Genomic DNA, 17,427 nt, shown 5'->3' with positions numbered 1-17,427 from the left:
GTTAGATTCCTATCTTACTCATGTTTGTCTTGCCTTTCTCTTCCAATGAATTCAGCCTTCTATATTCCAGATATTTTGCTAAGATATAAAGAAAGGAAAAAGACAGTTTTTGTTCTCAAATAGTTTACAATCTAAAAGGAGAGCCAACAAGCAAACAAATATGTCGAAACAAGCTATATACAGGATATATAAGAAACGATGAAGAGAGAAAAGGTATCAGAATTTTTTAAAAAAGGCTTCTTATAAAAGGACAGAATTTATCTGAGATTCACTGGAAGCCAAGGAAGTCAGGAAGTCACAATCTTGAGTCAACATCACTTATTCTTGTATAGCAGCTCTCAAGAGAATACCAGCAAATGGAGAATGGCTGAACAAATTATGAGATACTAATGTAAGGGGATACAGTTGTATCATAAGAAATGACGGGATGGTCTCAATAAAACCTGGAAAGATCTGAAATGACGCAGAGTAAAGTGAGCAGAAATGGGAGAACAACTTTTACTATAACAACAACATTTTAAAAATGGACAGTTTGAAAAACTTAAGAATTTTTGAGCAATATAATGATCAACCATAGTTTCAGAGAACAGATTGTGGCAGATGAATCACCTCCTGACAGAGTGGGGATGGGCTAACGTGCTCAAGGAAACATGTCTTTTTTCCCAAGTGAGTTGGATGGAAGAGAAAACAGATTTCCTCTTATGTGAAAAAAATTCCAAATCATCCTTCAGTTTCCTCATCTGTAAAATGTGGGCAGTCATAGCATTTCTTCCAAGGGTGGTTGTAAAGCTAAAGATGAGATAATATACATAAAGTACTTTGCAAATTTTAAAGTACCCTGTAAATGTTAGCTATTATTAATGGCCTCAGTCTTCTCCCTATCAATAATGGAAAATTGATCAAGTACAACATTGCTTGAATTGAGTAGTTCAGATTGGGGATCTCTTTGTTGTAAAGACATTTCACTGTACTGCATCCTACACTCTTCCTGGAGAGCAATGCGGGATAAGGAAAAGTTTGTCCTCCAAAATTCTGGGAATAAGAGTTTGTACTCTTGCTCTTTTACATCTTCTATTTAAGTGGTCAAAAGGAACTGAATCACTATTCATTAGCACCAAAAAGGGGGTGGGGTGAGAGAAGAAAAGCAGCTGGCTTCCCCTATCCCATTTAGGTCCCCAGGAAGATTATACCATTGAAATAATATTTAGCATCATTTGGGTTTGATCCATTCTGGCTGACTCCAACTCACATAACTTTCCTGTGCCTCAGTTTTCTCTTCTCTGAAATGGGGATAATATTCCCTTGCCCTAGATAACCCTGAGGAGTATGATAAATTGAGAAGGGGAGCTGATTTATACCCTCTGTCATATCACTTCCATTTCTCTTACCTCAGTGATTTCCCAATGCTAACTCTAAAGGCAAACCTGGGCTTAAATTCTAGCAGCTCAGCTATTTGCCGCCCATGTGATATTGGATAAATTATGACTTTTTTGTGTCTCGCTTATTTCCTCCGAAAGGAAAGGGTTAGACTAGATGATCTCTAAACATTCTTTCAACTTTCGAGATGTGCCCCTAGGAGAGGAAGTCTCTGCTCTAATTAGCATTCTTCAGAGGAGACTGTGCAAGATGCAGGAAGAAGAGGAGGATATTAATTATTTTTGTCATGTGGAAAGGAGGGCTAAAAGGGTCCCTTTCCCCTGAAGAGGGAAAATTCTCTGAATTTTCCTGGTTTCTGGGAATGGCCACACCATCCTGGTCTAGATTCATAACCCCAGCAGGCAGACCCACTAGGAATGGGTGGAATTGTCTTAATGGCAGGAATTATTTCCTATCAATGAACTCTATCTCAGAATGCAAAGGGCCTCCTCAAGAGAGAGCAGAAGACCATAAATTTCCAGCTGGGGAAGCTTAGAAGTCCAACCCTCTTATGTTACAGATGGGGAAAATGAGGGTAAGAGGCTCAGTGACTTACCTCAGACCACACAGATAACTGGCAGAAGGGAGAGGATTCAAAGCCAGGTGCTCTCATTCCCAATCTAGCGCTCTCCATTGTACCATCCTCCTTGGAAATGCTATGAGCCATGGAGAGAAGTCTGGATTTGAGAACCTCAATAGCTTTGTTTCACTCTACCTTGGTTTTTGACTAATATACATTTCAGGATGTGTGTCTCTGGGGGTATGTATACTTTTTTATGTTAATTGGGATAATATTAGTAGGATCCTCCTTGCTGGAATCTCCAAACAAAGCCTGTAGGATTATTTGTGAGGATCAATTTATAGAAGGATAGGGAGAAGAACTGGACCTGTGATTTTAATGATATGAGGAACTCCTAGGTGGGAAAATTCTATCAGTACAGATTGCCACCTTCTCTGTAATTTATAATATTAGAAAATTGCCCAGAGTATTGAGAAGCTCTTTGCAGACACACGAGAGGTGATAGGACTTGAAGTCAGATCTCCTTGGTCCCCAGGCAGTCTCTATCAACTACTTCTTGCTGCTTCACAGCTGACATTCATAGAGTGTTTCAAAATTTGAAGAAGCACCTTAATAATATAAAGCAGCATGCAAACCTTAAAGAACCATTGCTCTCTACTTTCTACCTCAGGCATCTTTGATTTGGTTTGTTTTTTACATTTATATAAATATGTATGTATGTATATGCATACATACAAACATATGTGCACATATTTTGTTCGTTGTTCAGTTGTTTTCAGTTGTGTCTTACTCTTTGTGACTCTATTTGAAGTTTTCTTGGCAAAGACACTGGAATGATTTGCCATTTCCTCGTCCAGCTCAATTTACAGATGAGGAAACTGAGGCAAACAGGGTGAAGTGACTTCCCCAGGCTCACATAACTAGTATCTAAGGCCAGACTTGAATTTGGGAAGATGAGTCTTCCTGATTTTAGTCCTGGCTCTCTGTGCACAATATATTACCTATGTCTCCTCTGAAAAAATATAAGCTTCTTGAAGGCAGGGGTTTGTTTCACTTTTCTTTGTATCCTCTCTTTAAAAATTTTTATTGATAACCTAAATTTTACATGACCTGTTTCATTCCTTATTCCTCCTTCCCCTTCCAAAAAGCTATCCTTTATAACAAAGAATTCAAAAGAGGGATAATAAGAGTAATAATATGTAACATTTATATAACAATTTGTTTATATATAAAATAATATATAACATTTATTATAATAACAAATATTTGTTAATATATAGCATATATTTATATAACATAGTATTATTATTAAAGCACTGTGTTAAGTGCATCATAACTAACCAACATAATTAAAAGTCTGACATAATATGTTGTATTTACATGCCCATAATTGCCCATCTTTGCGAAGAAGGAAGGGAGATGCCTTCTTATCTCTCCTCACTGAAAGCAGTTGAGTCTAAGGCTAAATGCCCATTGGTTGATATGATTGAAAGGATTCCCTTTCTGTTAAGTGTTATCTCCTTGAGGGCAGGAACTGTTTAATTTTTGTCTTTAAAACTAGATTGAGAGGCGGAATGGCACAGCAGATGGGTCCCACTAAGTTCATTTCCAAATGCAGCATGACTGTGGCATAAATCCTTGTCTCAGCTACTGCTGGGATGGGTTCCAAAAGTCACTCCTTGCTCCTCAATTCTGAGATGGTTGCAAAGATTGGATGGTAGAATACTGCTCTCCTGACCTTCTGAAACTCACAAGGTCAGAGTCTCTGATTCCTTCACCTAGAAAGAAAGAAGCAAATACTCAGACAAATCACATATTGGCCCCAGGTGGAATTGCCCAGAATCCCTCTCTTTAGAGCATGTTGTCTCAGTGGACTCCTTCAGTGGAATCTAAGAAATCCACCAAGAAGAAGAGCTAAAGAGGACAGATGGCTACTCTGCTTTGTAGTCTTTGATGGATGCTTCCATAGCTACTTAAAGAGTCCCCTTCTTCCTATGTGGTCAACTGACCTGAATCAGTTACTGAGTGTCTGTCCACTAGTATACCACAGTCTCTCTAAGCCCTCCACCAGTAATTGTGGAAACGGGTTCCCAAGACTCTTTACATGGGAGGACACATTGACCTATACCAATACTCCTTACAAACACAAAGTAATTTCAAAAGGGAGAAAACATTAACAACTTGGGTAGAAGAAGGATCATGGAAAAGTCTCCTGTAGTTTCATGAACTGTGCTTTGATGGAATCTAGGATGCCATGGTTTGGAAGCAAGGGCATCCATTTTAGCTACAGGAAGTGGGAGGTAGAATATCCACTTTATTTTCCACAGGACTATAGCTAGAGGTCAGGAAAGAACCTCCGAAGCCAGCATGAATGAGGAATAGCGACCAGGGTAATTTGCTTGTAAGGAAGCGTATGGGAAGGGAAAATATTAAGGAAGAAGCCAGGGTGTGGGAGCCGGGGCCTTCAAGCAGAGAGTTTCTATTGTTTCTTAGAAACACTGGGCAACCATTCAAGATTGTTTTGAGTTGAGCTGGTATGGTAAAACCTGGATGAAACACTCCAAGTTCTCTACCAACTCAGACAATGATTCTGTGCATAAGTGAAAGAATAAAATGTCAGAGGATAACAACAACAAAGACAAGGCCTTGGAGAAACTTTGGCACACCAGTTGATAGATACTCAGTAACTGGTTCTGGCAAGCTGACTACATAGGGAAGAGGGGACTTTTTAAGTGGCTCAGAGGCATTCATCACGCTGGCGTTTTAAAGTTTACAAAGCATTTAAATATTCTCTCATTTGATTCTCACAACAGCTATTATTATCCCCTTTTATAATTGATCAAACTGAGGCAGTTAAGCTTTAAATAGTTTACTCAGTTTCTAAATGTCTGAGGTTGGATTTGGAACATCAAGGCCTGCTGATCCCAGGCCTGTGTTTATTGTACTGTGGAACTACTTAGATGCTTTTAGAAGAGGAGACGGAGTGAGACTAGAAATCAATCAATAGTGACAAATTTCACTCTGAACAAAGCCAGGAAACCTAGTTAATAATTATATAGGTTCATGCCTGAAGAATTCTTCCATAAAGAATGGGAACAAGCTATTTGTCAACTTCACTGGAGAACAAACAAGGAGACATGGCCTTGAATCATTTCAGTAATTAGTATTATCACAAAGGATCCCAGGATCATGGCTGGAAGAGACATCAGATATCAGTTAGGATAGATGAGGAAATTGAGGCACACAGGTAATATTAAAGGTGAGGCTTGAGACTAAGAACCAAGGGTCTTTCTGGGATACCATGCCACAGAATAATAACTCATGTTTATGTCATGCTTGATGGAGTCCCCTCCTCAAAATTAGTCTGTGACAAAAATAAAGTCAGATTTAAATAATTGGAAAGACATTCAGTGCTCTTGGATAGGCCAAGCAAATATAATTAAGAGTGAATATAATAAAGATGACAATACTCCCTAAACTAATCTATTTATTTAGTGCTATACCAATCAGACTCCCAAGAAACTATTTTAATCACCTAGAAAAAATAACAACAGAATTCATATGGAAGAACAAAAGGTCGAGAATTTCAAGGGAAGTAATGAAAAAAAATTAAATGAAGGTGGTCTAGATGTACCTGATCTAGAACTATATTATAAAGCAACAGTCACCAAAACCATTTGGTATTGGCTAAGAAACAGACTAGTTGATCAGTGGAATAGGTTAGGTCCACAGGGCAAGATAGTGAATAAAAATAGCAATCTAGTGTTTCACAAACTCAAAGATCCCAACTTTTGGGATAAGAATTCATTATTTGACAAAAACTGCTGGGAAAACTGGAAATTAGTATGGCAGAAACTCGGCATGGACCCACATTTAACACCATATACTAAGATTAGATCAAAATGGGTCCAAGATTTAGGCATAAAGAACGAAATCATAAATAAATTGGAGGAACATGGGATGGTTTACCTCTCAGACTTGTGGAGGAGGAAGGAGTTTGTGTCCAAGGGAGAACTAGAGACCATTATTGATCACAAAATAGAACATTTTGATTACACCAAATTAAAAAGTTTCTGCACTAATAAAACTAATGTAAACAAGATTAGAAGGGAAGTAACAAATTGGGAAAATATTTTTACAGATAAAGGTTCTGATAAAGGCCTCATCTCCAAAATATACAGAGAATTGACTTTAATGTATAAGAAATCAAGCCATTCTCTAATTGATAAATGGTCAAAGGATATGAACAGACAATTTTCAGATGATGAAATTAAAACTATTTCCACTCATATGAAAGAGTGTTCCAAATCACTATTGATCAGAGAAATGCAAATTAAGACAACTTTGAGATACCACTACACACCTGTCAGATTGGCTAAGATGACAGGAACAAATAACAATGAATGTTGGAGGGGCTGTGAGAAAACTGGGACACTGATGCATTGTTGGTGGAGTTGTGAAAGAATCCAACCATTCTGGAGAGCAATCTGGAATTATGCCCAAAAAGTTATCAAACTGTGCATTCCCTTGGACTCAGCAGTGCTACTATTGGGCTTATATCCCAAGGAAATACTAAAGAAGGGAAAGGGACCTGTATGTGCCTAAATGTTTGTGGCAGCTCTTTTTGTAGTGGCTAGAAGCTGGAAGATGAATGGATGTCCATCAATTGGAGAATGGTTATAGTATATGAATGTTATGGAATATTATTGTTCTATAGGAAATGATACAGGAGGAATACAGAGAGGCTTGGAGAGACAGACTTACATCAACTGATGCTGAGTGAAACGAGCAGAACTAGGAGATCATTATACACTTCAACAATGATACTGTACGAGGATGTATTCTGATGGAAGTGGATATCTTCAACATAGAGAAGAGCTAATCCAATTCCAATTGTTCAGTGATGGACAGAATCAGCTACACCCAGAAAAGGAACACTGGGAAATGAGTGTAAACTGAGAGCATTGTTTTGTTTGTTTGTTTTTTTGTTTTTCTTCCAAGATTATTTTTACCTTCCGAATATAATTCTTCCTTTGCAACAACAACAACAAAATTCGGTTCTGCACATATATATTGTACCTAGGATATATTATAAGATATTTAATATGTATGGGAATGCCTGCCATCTAGGGGAGAGGGTGGAGGGAAGGAGGGGAAAAATTCGGAACAGAAATAAGTGCAAGGGATAATATAAAAAAATTACCTATGCATATGTACTGTCAAAAAAAAGTTATAATTATAAAAATTAATAAAAAATATTTATGGGAGTTAAAAAAATAACCTGTGACATAGAGTGTGCTGGTAATATTTTCTCCATTTTACAGATAAAGAAACTGAGGTTCAAAGAGGCAGTTTGGTATCATGGAAAGAATTCTGGACTTGGAATTGAGATGCTGGTTGCATCACCTCTATGGGTCTCAGTTTCTTCATCTGTAAAATGTGGAAGTTGGACTATATAAAATCTAAAGTTCCTTCCAACGCTAGATCTAGGAGCCCATAATTTACCCAGAGTAGTTCCCTAACTAGTAGATTTCAGAAGCTTGGACTGGCGTTCTTTTTCCCCAAGTTGCTTCAGTCCATGAAACCTTCCTCACTCACCTTCCCATGTGTACAGTCTCTCACTCATTCAAAGTCCCCAACTCTGGTCAGTTACTGGAAGGGGAGGGAGAGAGGCAGAGGAAGAGATTATCATCAGGTTCTGGATTATACTGTCTGTCTATTCCCATTATTTTGGAGCATGAGTCAGTAAGGGATCATCTTTAGAGCAGAATTGGGTTAAGTAAAGAATTAAACACTCACATGCATGCACACACACAATGCACACAACGCACATACATGTATTCTGCAATATACACAATGCACACATACACACATGTGCACATGCACATGCACACACACATACACACACACACACACACATACACACACACACACACTACTCATTTCCAAAAAAAAAAATCTATAGAAAGGGCAGATGGATACTGGTGAGTGCATAGACTGAACTGTGACCTAACCATTCCCTGTTAGACTTAAAAGGGACCCAGGAGCTGAGAGACCCAACACATTCTGATCTTTTACCTAGGGGACTCTTGAAGGAAGGCTGTACTGACTTATAAGAGGAAAGGTGGCAGAATCCTGACCCCTGACCTCTCTCTTCTCCAATCCACTTCCCACACCACTGCCAAGTTCATTATACCTATTGCCCAGGTCTGATCATGCTACCCCATGGGATCAAAAAGCTTCTTCAGCTTCCTCTAAAATAAAATTCACATCTTATAACAATTTCAGCCATGCTGCAATTGACAGACATCTGTCTCCAATTTTTCATCACAAAAAGAACCAACAGCTGGAATTCTAACCAAGCATTGAAGGAAATCAAGGAGGGAGGCCTGGAAAAGTGGGAATTAAGAGATAGAACAAGGTCAGTGAATTGAGGAATACGTGAAGAGGGGTATAGGAATTCAGGAGAAGGGGGACAGTTTATGAAGCTCTTCTAAAGAACCAAACAGAGGATATTATATTTGATCCGGGAGAAAATTAGGAACCACTGGAATTTCTGGTAATTGTATTTCCTGGAGTCTAAAGCATTTAGCAACCTCCAAATATGGATTCCCAACACCATGATGTGAATGTACCCACATCACCACCACCATCATTGTGAACAGGTTGTTTTCTACTTGGTAAAAAGTCAACTCCTTCATATAGACGGGTAGAATATATTAGAGTATTAGAACTCCCCCAAAATTGAATGAGCCATCTGGGAGAGATGACAGACTCTGTCTGTCTTCAGATGGGACAGATTTCCTCAAGGAAATTCTTTTGAATTATGGGTTAGTCTATACAGCAACCAAAGTTCCTTCTTTTAAAACCTGTTATTTTATGCAACCTAGGGGCCTCATTACTTTCAAGTATATTCACACAGTAGTGAAGTTCTTTCAAAAAGGTTTTCTCCCTAATCATCAGTTTTCTTGCCAGCTCAATCTTACCAGTTGGTTATTTTGTTTTGTTTTGTTTTTTCTGTATAAGTGGAAGTCCTGGTTTCCACTTCTCTTGAATAGCTAATTAGATGTTATGAGAATTTTTGAAAATAGGAAATGACTTAGGTTGCCATTACTGGTTGTTTGCCCAAAATCGCAAGGGTAGGAGCAAAGCGCCCTGATGTGAATCTACCTGTTGAAAATGTCATGAAAATGTGTGTTGCCCAAAGTTGCAAGGGTAGGAGCAAAGTTTGTGCCCTGATATGAATCTACCTGTTGAAAATGTCTACTTGTGGATGAATACAGAGAGGCTTGGAGAGACTTACATGAACTGATGCTGAGTGAAATGAGCAGAACCAGGAGATCATTATACACTTCAACAATGATACTGTATGAGGATGTATTCTGATGGAAGTGGATACCTTCAACATAGAGAAGATCTAATTCACTTCCAGTTGATCAATGATGGACAGAATCAGCTACACCCAGAGAAGGAACACTGGGAAATGAGTGTGAACTGTTTGCACTATTGTCTTTCTACCCAGATTACTTATACCTTTGGAATCCAATTCTTCCTGTGCAACAAGAAATTCGGATTTGCACACATATATTGTATCTAGGATATACTATAACACATTTGACATGTATGGGACTGCCTGTCATCTAGGGGAAGGGGTGGAGGGAAGGAGGGGAAAATTCAAAAAAGAAGTGAATACAAGGGTTAATGTAAAAAAAAAAATTACCCATGCATATGTAATGTCAAAAAAATTATAATTATAAAATTAATAAAGAAAAAAAAGAAAAGAAAATGTCTGCTTGTCCAAAGTCACAAGGGTAGAAGCAAAGCGCCCTGATGTGAATCTATCTGTTGAAAGTGTCATGAAAATGTCCTCTACACTACTGCTTATTTCCTTTCCTTCCCTATTCGCCTTTTCTGACACTTCTGCATGGCAAGCCCTCTCTAATATCATGCTTACAGCCTTTATGCGGTAGCTAATATCGCCTTCATTCTAAAGATAAGGAATCTATGTGTGTGTTTTGAAAATTAAAAATTAAAAATAAGGAAAGGGGAAGTCCCTGTCCCTACATATCTAAATGGCAGGATCTCGGGCTCTTTATCTCCCTCTTACTGCGGGCAGATTCCACTCCTTCAGACAAGGCAGATCCCCTGGGCCCAGGAGACGCGCCAATTCTGGGCCCCGGGGAACACGAGGAGGGTCTAGGAAGGCGGTGAAGGGAGGAAGGGACACCCGGACCCACGGGTTCCGGCTGTTTTCGTTTTCTAACACTCCCAACGTCCTCTCGCGCTGGGTGCCCTCTCCACTCAAGCTGGCAAGGGGCGGAGATCATTTGGAGAATACAAAGTCTAGGTTCCGAGAGAGGGGAAGGCCAGGAAGAGGAGGAGGAGGAGAGTGTCCGGCGGGGGAGAAGGAGAGGGGAGTGCCCGCTTTCCGGGCGGGGCTGAGCGCTCGCACCGCCCCTGGAACACTAAACTCTCCCTCCCCGTCTGGGTGCCTCCAGGCTCTGGCCCCAGCAGAAGCTTTCGCTTTCTGTCCGAGGAGCAGTGCGGGGCGGCCCTTCCTAGTCCCGAGCGCTGGGGAAGCCGCCTCCTTACCTTGCCGCGCTCCGCCCCGTTCCCCCGGGGACACCGGAATGGAGCCAGCCGCCGTCCGCACCTGGATTACTCTCGCCGTCGGATTTCTGCTCTGGGCAATGGGGGATGCGGTGCCCGTCCAGGTGGGTGGCTGCAGTTCATTCCATCTTCTGCCGCGACTTTTCCTTCTCTTCCCTTCATAGTACAAATAGATAGAACCCGAGAGCCCCTCCGAGTCAGCCCCGTGCGCCCCTCCGAGTCAGCCCCGTGCGCCCCTCCGAGTCAGCCCCGAGCGCCCCTCCGAGTCAGCCCCATGCGCCCCTCCGAGTCAGCCCCATGAGCCCCTCCGAGTCCGCCCCGAGCGCCCCTCCGAGTCCGCCCCGTGCGCCCCTCCGAGTCAGCCCCGTGCGCCCCTCCAAGTCAGCCCCGAGTCAGCCCCGAGCGCCCCTCCGAGTCCGCCCCGAGCGCCCCTCCGAGTCAGTCCGGAGCCTCCTCCCAGTGCGCCCTGCGCTCCCAGCCCCTGTCTCTCCTCTGTAGAGGGAAGGGCCCTGCATTTGCGGTGAGGGGATCTGAATCCCAGTTCTGCCACTAAGTAGCAAAGCACTGTTACGAGTCCTCATCTGTAAGATGATGGGGCTCTTTAAAGCTCCATACAGGCGCCCCACGCAGGAGCTGCTGCGGGACTTCAGCATCCCTAGAAGCCTTTTCCAACTGCAACCGCGTAGACGCGGCTCCCGGGGCTTCGCATCTGGGGCTCCGGCTCACCTCGGATCGCAGATCACTCTCTCCCCCATCTCTCCCCCTCCCCCCCGGAGATCTTCCTGGGACTCAACCGCGGGGAGGGAAAACCTGGTCCGGCCGAGCCGGGGGCGTCCCGAGACTGCCGCCTCAGTGTGACCGCGGGGGCCGAGCGAGCACTAGATTCTGCGCCTTTCCAAAGCTCAGACTGTGCCCGAGCCCGGAAAGCGTGGGTTTGACTCCCCGCGCTGACGCTGGTGCGCCCCGTGCTGACGGACAAGTCCTTCATGTTTCTGGGCCTGGGTTTCCTCATCTATTAAATGGGGCTGATTGATGTTAGTGAGAATAATTCATCAACTCCCTCCCTCCCTCCCTCCCGAGACCGTTTTGAGGGAAGTTGAATAAGTTTTGAAAAGCTGAGGCCGACAGAAGCTCGCCAAGGTCCAGGAGACGTCAGTCTGCCCATTAGGTCGGAACTCTACCAGTGGGGTAACTTGCATCACCTGGACCCGGGGTTTGAGGGAGGGGGTCCCAGAACTGAAATTCGGAGCCCTTCTTCTCCCCCGGCTCCCTCCCAAGGCTCTAAGTCTGGCCTGTATTTCGAGGGATAAGTTTTCTCCAGCTGACTGCCCCTCCCCGACGGTTTCTTTCTGACTGAGGGGAGGCAGCCCCTTTCATCTGGCATCTGTTCCGGGGCGCTCCGCACTTCACAGACAACACCTGGCGCCTTCAAAGCCCAGTTCGCTTTGCTCTTCACGACATGTATTTCCTTTGACCTACATGAGTACTCTTCCTCTTTCTTAGAATACCTGGTTATTGTGTGTTTATGTGTGTGAGAGAGAGAGAGAGAGAGAGAGAGAGAGAGAGAGAGAGAGAGAGAGAGAGAGAGAGAGAGAGAGAGAGAGAGAGAGAGAGAGAGAGAGAGAGAGAGAGAGAGAGAGAGAGAGAGAGAGAGAGAGAGAGAGAGAGAGAGAGAGAAGAACGAACTTTAGAAGTGGAGGGAGGTCTTAGGACAAAGATCAGAGCTGGAAGGAACACTAGAAATGACCTTTCTGTAAATTCATTTTGCAGATAAAGAAATTGAAACCTATAGTTGCCTGTGTGATCTTTTAAAAGAACAACAAAAGAAGCATTTGTTGAGCACCTGCTATATGTTAGGGGCTTTACAAATATTATCTCATTTGATCCTCCCAATAACTCTGGAGCCTAGCTGTTTTTTTTTTTTTTTTTTTTTTTACAGTTGAGGGAACTGTGGCAGATAGAGGTGAGATGATTTGCCCAGGGTGACACAGCTAGAGAGCACCTGAGACTGCATTTGAATCCAGCTTCCTGACTTCAGACCCAGTGCTGTATTCACTGAGCCACTCAGTTGCCTTTATCTTCTTAGATGTATATCTTTTATCTTCTAAACACTATTCTGATTATTTTTAATTAGGTGAAATTGAGCTAATAATGGTCTGAGTGTTTATTCCAGGGAATTGGGAGATTGTGTGTGTGTGTGTGTGTGTGTGTGTGTGTGTATTTAGATTATGAGGCCCTTGGTTTAAAACTTTGGATGGGAGCTAACACAAAATAGTCAGATGATGAATCTAGCTTTTGTGGCATTGATGGTGATACGGAACTTGATTGGCCATGGGGATCTGGCCAGGCCAGGCAGGCCACAGGAATCCCAGGGGCCACCGTCAGACTGCAACTGGAATATGATGTTCATTTTGGGGGGGGCTACATTTTTGGAAGAATGTTGACAAACTAGAGAGTCTCCCTAAAAGGGCTACTGGGATTGTCAAGAGTTTCAAAGAGGAAGCTACTGGTTTAAGGAAGTGGAGGTGTTGACTTTGGAGAAGACTCTTGGGTGGGGCCAAGAGAGCTGGGGAAATAGACTTATTCTTTTTGGCCCCACAGGATAGAAATCAGAGTACTAAGCAGAAGCTGTATGAAGCAGATTAAGGCTTGACGTGGGGCGGGGGGGGGGGGGGGGGGGGGGGGGAAGTTCCTAAATGTCCCAAAGTGGAAATATCTTCACTGGCTGGAAGATCATTGATTGACAAAAGAAGCCCTAACTGTGGCTTGTTTCAGGCTTTATGGTTTGCAGAATTTTTACATACATTTTCTTGTTTGATCCTTAAAACAACCCACTGCCATAATTGCTGTTATCACCATTATCATCATACCCATTTTATATATGGGCAAACTGAGAGTAAGAGATTAAATGGCTTACTTAGGGTCATACAGAAAGCATATGAGGTGGGATTCACCTACCCAAATCTCCCAGGACTCCCTGGGGTATTGCTTGATTCATTATTCATTCATTCATCCATTATTCACATATATCATGCTGACTCTCAGATAGAGCTAGGTGCAGCATGGAAACTCTTTGCAGAGACCATTTCATTTTTCTGCTCTTTTTACTCTCCACCTTCTAGTCCAATACCTAATACACAATAGACACTTATTAAGTTGATGAATTGATCTGTGGTCCCTGATGCTCCTTCCAAGCCTAGAATCTGAGAAAGATCCTAGTTTCCCATTGTGAATCTCATTCTTTTTGTGAAAAGTGGGAGATAGGAAGCTGTTCAGATATTAGACACTAATGTAGCCTATTGGGAGACATATTTACAATCTTTATTGAACTAAGAATTGGATATTTGTTTATAGACTTAATATTTATTGAGAAGGGACTAGAATGAAGACCTGCCCCAAATCTCTTAAAATCTGAGGAGGAAGAGATGGGTGATCTTGTTATTTTAGGATTCTTAGGAGTCACTCTTGAGTAAGAGCATGTTTTCTCTATCTTTGGAACAGCCAGTATGGCCTCCTGTCTGGCCGTGACTCCTGACATGACTGTTTACTGTGGTGCCCACGTCTTCTGCCAGGAACCCAGGACTGCCTCCTCTCAGTGAGGGGGAAGGGCCTGCCTTTGGGATAAATTGGCTCCAGGAGAGACTTCCTAATCCGAGGCAGCCAGCCTGCCAGAGGTATTTCCTTGAGTCACCCCCAGATCTCCAGGGAGGTGCAGATTCAGAGTAGCAATCAAGAAGTCAGGACTTTTTAAAGGGCCAAGCTACTGAACTCTTTGCAGGTATATATGCCAGTATTTAGGGGACGAGGAGGCTTTATGGTATGGCAGGTGGAGACATGGATCTCAAAGCTAAGAAGGCTGGGATTCAAGTCTTACCTCTGACACTGGGCAAGTCACTTTCTCAGTGACTCAATTAACTTTATAAAAATATAGGAACATCTTCAGTCATCCTGATCTACATCTGGCCACTGGCTCCAGATGGGTCTGAGGGAAAAGTGAGGCAGGTGACTCCCTCCCTTAAATCCAAATCACTTGCTTGTTATGGCATCACCTCCCTGATATCAGGTTCTTCATAGACCTCTTCCAGAAAAATATAGGATACAGAGAAAGTGGCAATTTATATTGGCAGAGTTCGTTTCCTTATCTGGGAGTTCTCCATAATAACTCATTTAACATATATATATATATATGTATATAACTCATATAATTCAGATAACATATAACTCATATAACAACACATTTGTTCCCAATCCTAATAAAGGTATCTTTGCAAGCTACTTGTTTGCCTTAGAATATATGTTTCCTTAGGGCAGAGACCACATTTTTGCCTTGATTTGTTTCTTTTGCACTTAGCTTGGTGACAAACATTTAGTAGGTACTTAATAAACGTTTATTATTTTTGTTGTTGACCACAGTCTTCCGTGTCTGGAACGTTTTCTGGCTCACTCTATTTAGAACTCCTTTAGACTAAACGTCTAAAACTTCCTTTTAGACTCAGCTCAAATCCCATCTTTCTACCTCAAGTGTCCTCATTGAGGCTTCCATCTATCTCCTCCAAATATATCACTTATTTATAGTCACCTCCAGCCCAGTAGAATTTAAGCTCATTGAGGGCAGAGCCTGTTTTAACAGCAGATTTTAGTTCGATGTCTGGCATCTAATAATAGTACTGATTGCCTGAGATAAGGTTGATGGGTATTTTTCATTAAGTTAAATTGAATTAATGATGATCAGAGTGTTCTTTACTTCAGGGAATTGGGGAATAGGCTAAAGTTAGGGGGTGGGGGCTGGCTAACTCCCAGGTTAGGAAGCAATATCTAGCATAGGTATTCCCACCTTGTAAGAATCTCCCAGAAGGGCCCTGGTTGTGCTAGAAGGTAACATTCAGAGGTAGAGAAATGGATGTGAGCTGCTGGAGATCACTTAGGAGGTTGTAGACACCTGACCCGTTCTGACAGACTTGTCCAACTCTCTGTGATCTCATTTGGGGTTTTCTTGGATGAAATACTGGAGTGGTTTGCCATTTTCTTCTCTATCTCATTTTACAGATGAGGAAACTGAGGTAAACAGGGTTAAGTGACTTGACTAGAGTTATGTAGCTAGTCTTTGAGGTTGAGTTGGAACCCAAGTCTTTCTCTATCCAGGGCGCTCTATCCATTGAGCCACCTAACTGTCCCTATGGAAGGGATTGTGGTGCAATGAAAAGATCACTAGCTCAGGGTTCCACATTTAACACTGACTACCTGTGTCTTCTTTGGAAATTACTTAGGATTCCTACCTTCTTTCAAGACTCAGCTCAAATAGGATCACCTTGAGGGTCCCTTGAGAGTCCCTGCCTTCCCTTCTAAAATTACCTGGTATCGACTCTGTGTCTTGTATACACCAACATGTTGTCTCCTCCAATAAAATGTAAGCTCCTTGTGGGCAGGTATTATTTTGAAATTTTTCTTTATCTCCTAAAGGATTGAAACACTTAAAAATAGGTGTATTTTAATTGACTGGCAACGTTACTGGTTCCTCAGTTTCCTTATCTGCAAATTAAGGGGCTGGCCTAGATAATCACTAAGGTCCCTACCATCTTCAGATCTGTGATCCCATTGTCTGTACCCTATGTCCAGCTCCCTCCAGCACTTTCACATAGAGGAGCTGGGCAAGTGTCAGGCTACAGAATGATAAATCTCGCAGAGTTATAAAATGCTTTACAATGATCTCTTTGGCCTGACTTGGGACATTTATGTGCTCTTACTGTTTGAGAAGTTAGACCTCTGAGGTTTCTGAGAGCCCATCCATCTCTCAATTTATGACCTTAAGAGTTCTATTTACTTTTAGGAAATGGTGTGATATTTTTGCCCAGAGGAGGCAGAAAGTCTCTTTCTCCCTTTTACTTTTTTTTTTTTTTTTTTTTTTTTACTGGAGTATTTATTTCTCCGTCTACTTTCTCAGCCTCAAGTTTGTTTATTTTGCCAGGTTGGTAGAGATTGGAGATGAGTCTTTCCCTTGATTGTCAAAGACCCCTACATACACACGCAAGGGGGTACACACATCCTGCTAAATGCACGTTTCCTGCCCATCCCCAACCCTCAAGACCGTGACTTTGACGTGTACTGTCAGTGACTCAGAATGAACCCCACATGTGACCTGGCCGGAAGCCCACAGCTGACAGGCTGCCGTGTCTCAGCTCACGCCCAGGGAGCTGGGAGGGGAAGCTGAGGGCTGAGTGAGCATCGGTGGGTTCTGTGGTTCAGATGAATGTCAGATTGATCATTGTGGGCATCCTCAGGTACAGAAGGGGGTGGGGTGGTGGGTCAGAGGATACCAGCTCAGAAAGACACATCCCTGAGATCTTTTAAAACAGAGGTCTTTCCCCCAAGGTTGGCCATATTGTGAAAGAAGTCTTCCCTGATTGTTCCATTCAGCTTCAGGCTCATCACTAGCAGAGGTTCATTTGCTACTGGGCAATTATTGGTCTGTTTCTTGGCTCTAGTCTTTGTATTTTCTGCAATCTCATGAGATTGGGCTGGTGGTGAAGGGATGGCTAGGAGTCAGTCAATAAATATTTATTAAGCACCTACTATGTGTGCCAGGCACTGCACTAAATGCTGAGGATACTCCTTGCCCTCAAGGAGTTTACAATCTAATAAGGAAGACAACATCTAAATAAATATATATGAAGCTCTATATGGGATAACTAGGAACTAATCAAGAGAAGGAGGACACTAGAATTAAGAGGAGCCTAGAAAGGCTTCCTGTAGAGGCAGGAACCATGGCTTCTTTGTCTTGGCAACTCTTAGTTTTTCTGTTGCTCCAGATGTTATCCCCTCACGTATGGGGATAGAAAATTTCTTCAGCAACCCAAGTCTTTCATTCCACTCTAAGCAAATCA

The 17,427-nt window shown here is 42.4% G+C and overlaps 1 protein-coding gene across 1 annotated transcript in view; it reads left to right on the top strand.

The window, feature by feature from the left end:
- Nucleotides 1-10,420: 10,420 nt before the first annotated feature.
- TNFRSF1B (TNF receptor superfamily member 1B) overlaps nt 10,421-17,427 on the top strand; it is a 48,289-nt gene continuing 41,282 nt past the window's right edge. The window contains exon 1 of the mRNA XM_074306233.1: nt 10,421-10,650. Within this exon, the coding sequence (XP_074162334.1) occupies nt 10,567-10,650 (84 nt within the window). The 5' untranslated portion in view covers nt 10,421-10,566. The remainder of the gene's footprint in view (nt 10,651-17,427) is intronic.

Source organism: Sminthopsis crassicaudata, chromosome 3 (assembly GCF_048593235.1).
Source record: "Sminthopsis crassicaudata isolate SCR6 chromosome 3, ASM4859323v1, whole genome shotgun sequence".
NCBI classification, from domain to species: domain Eukaryota; kingdom Metazoa; phylum Chordata; class Mammalia; order Dasyuromorphia; family Dasyuridae; genus Sminthopsis; species Sminthopsis crassicaudata.
Note: the sequence above shows the minus strand (reverse complement) of the source record. Positions and strands in the feature narration are given on the sequence as shown.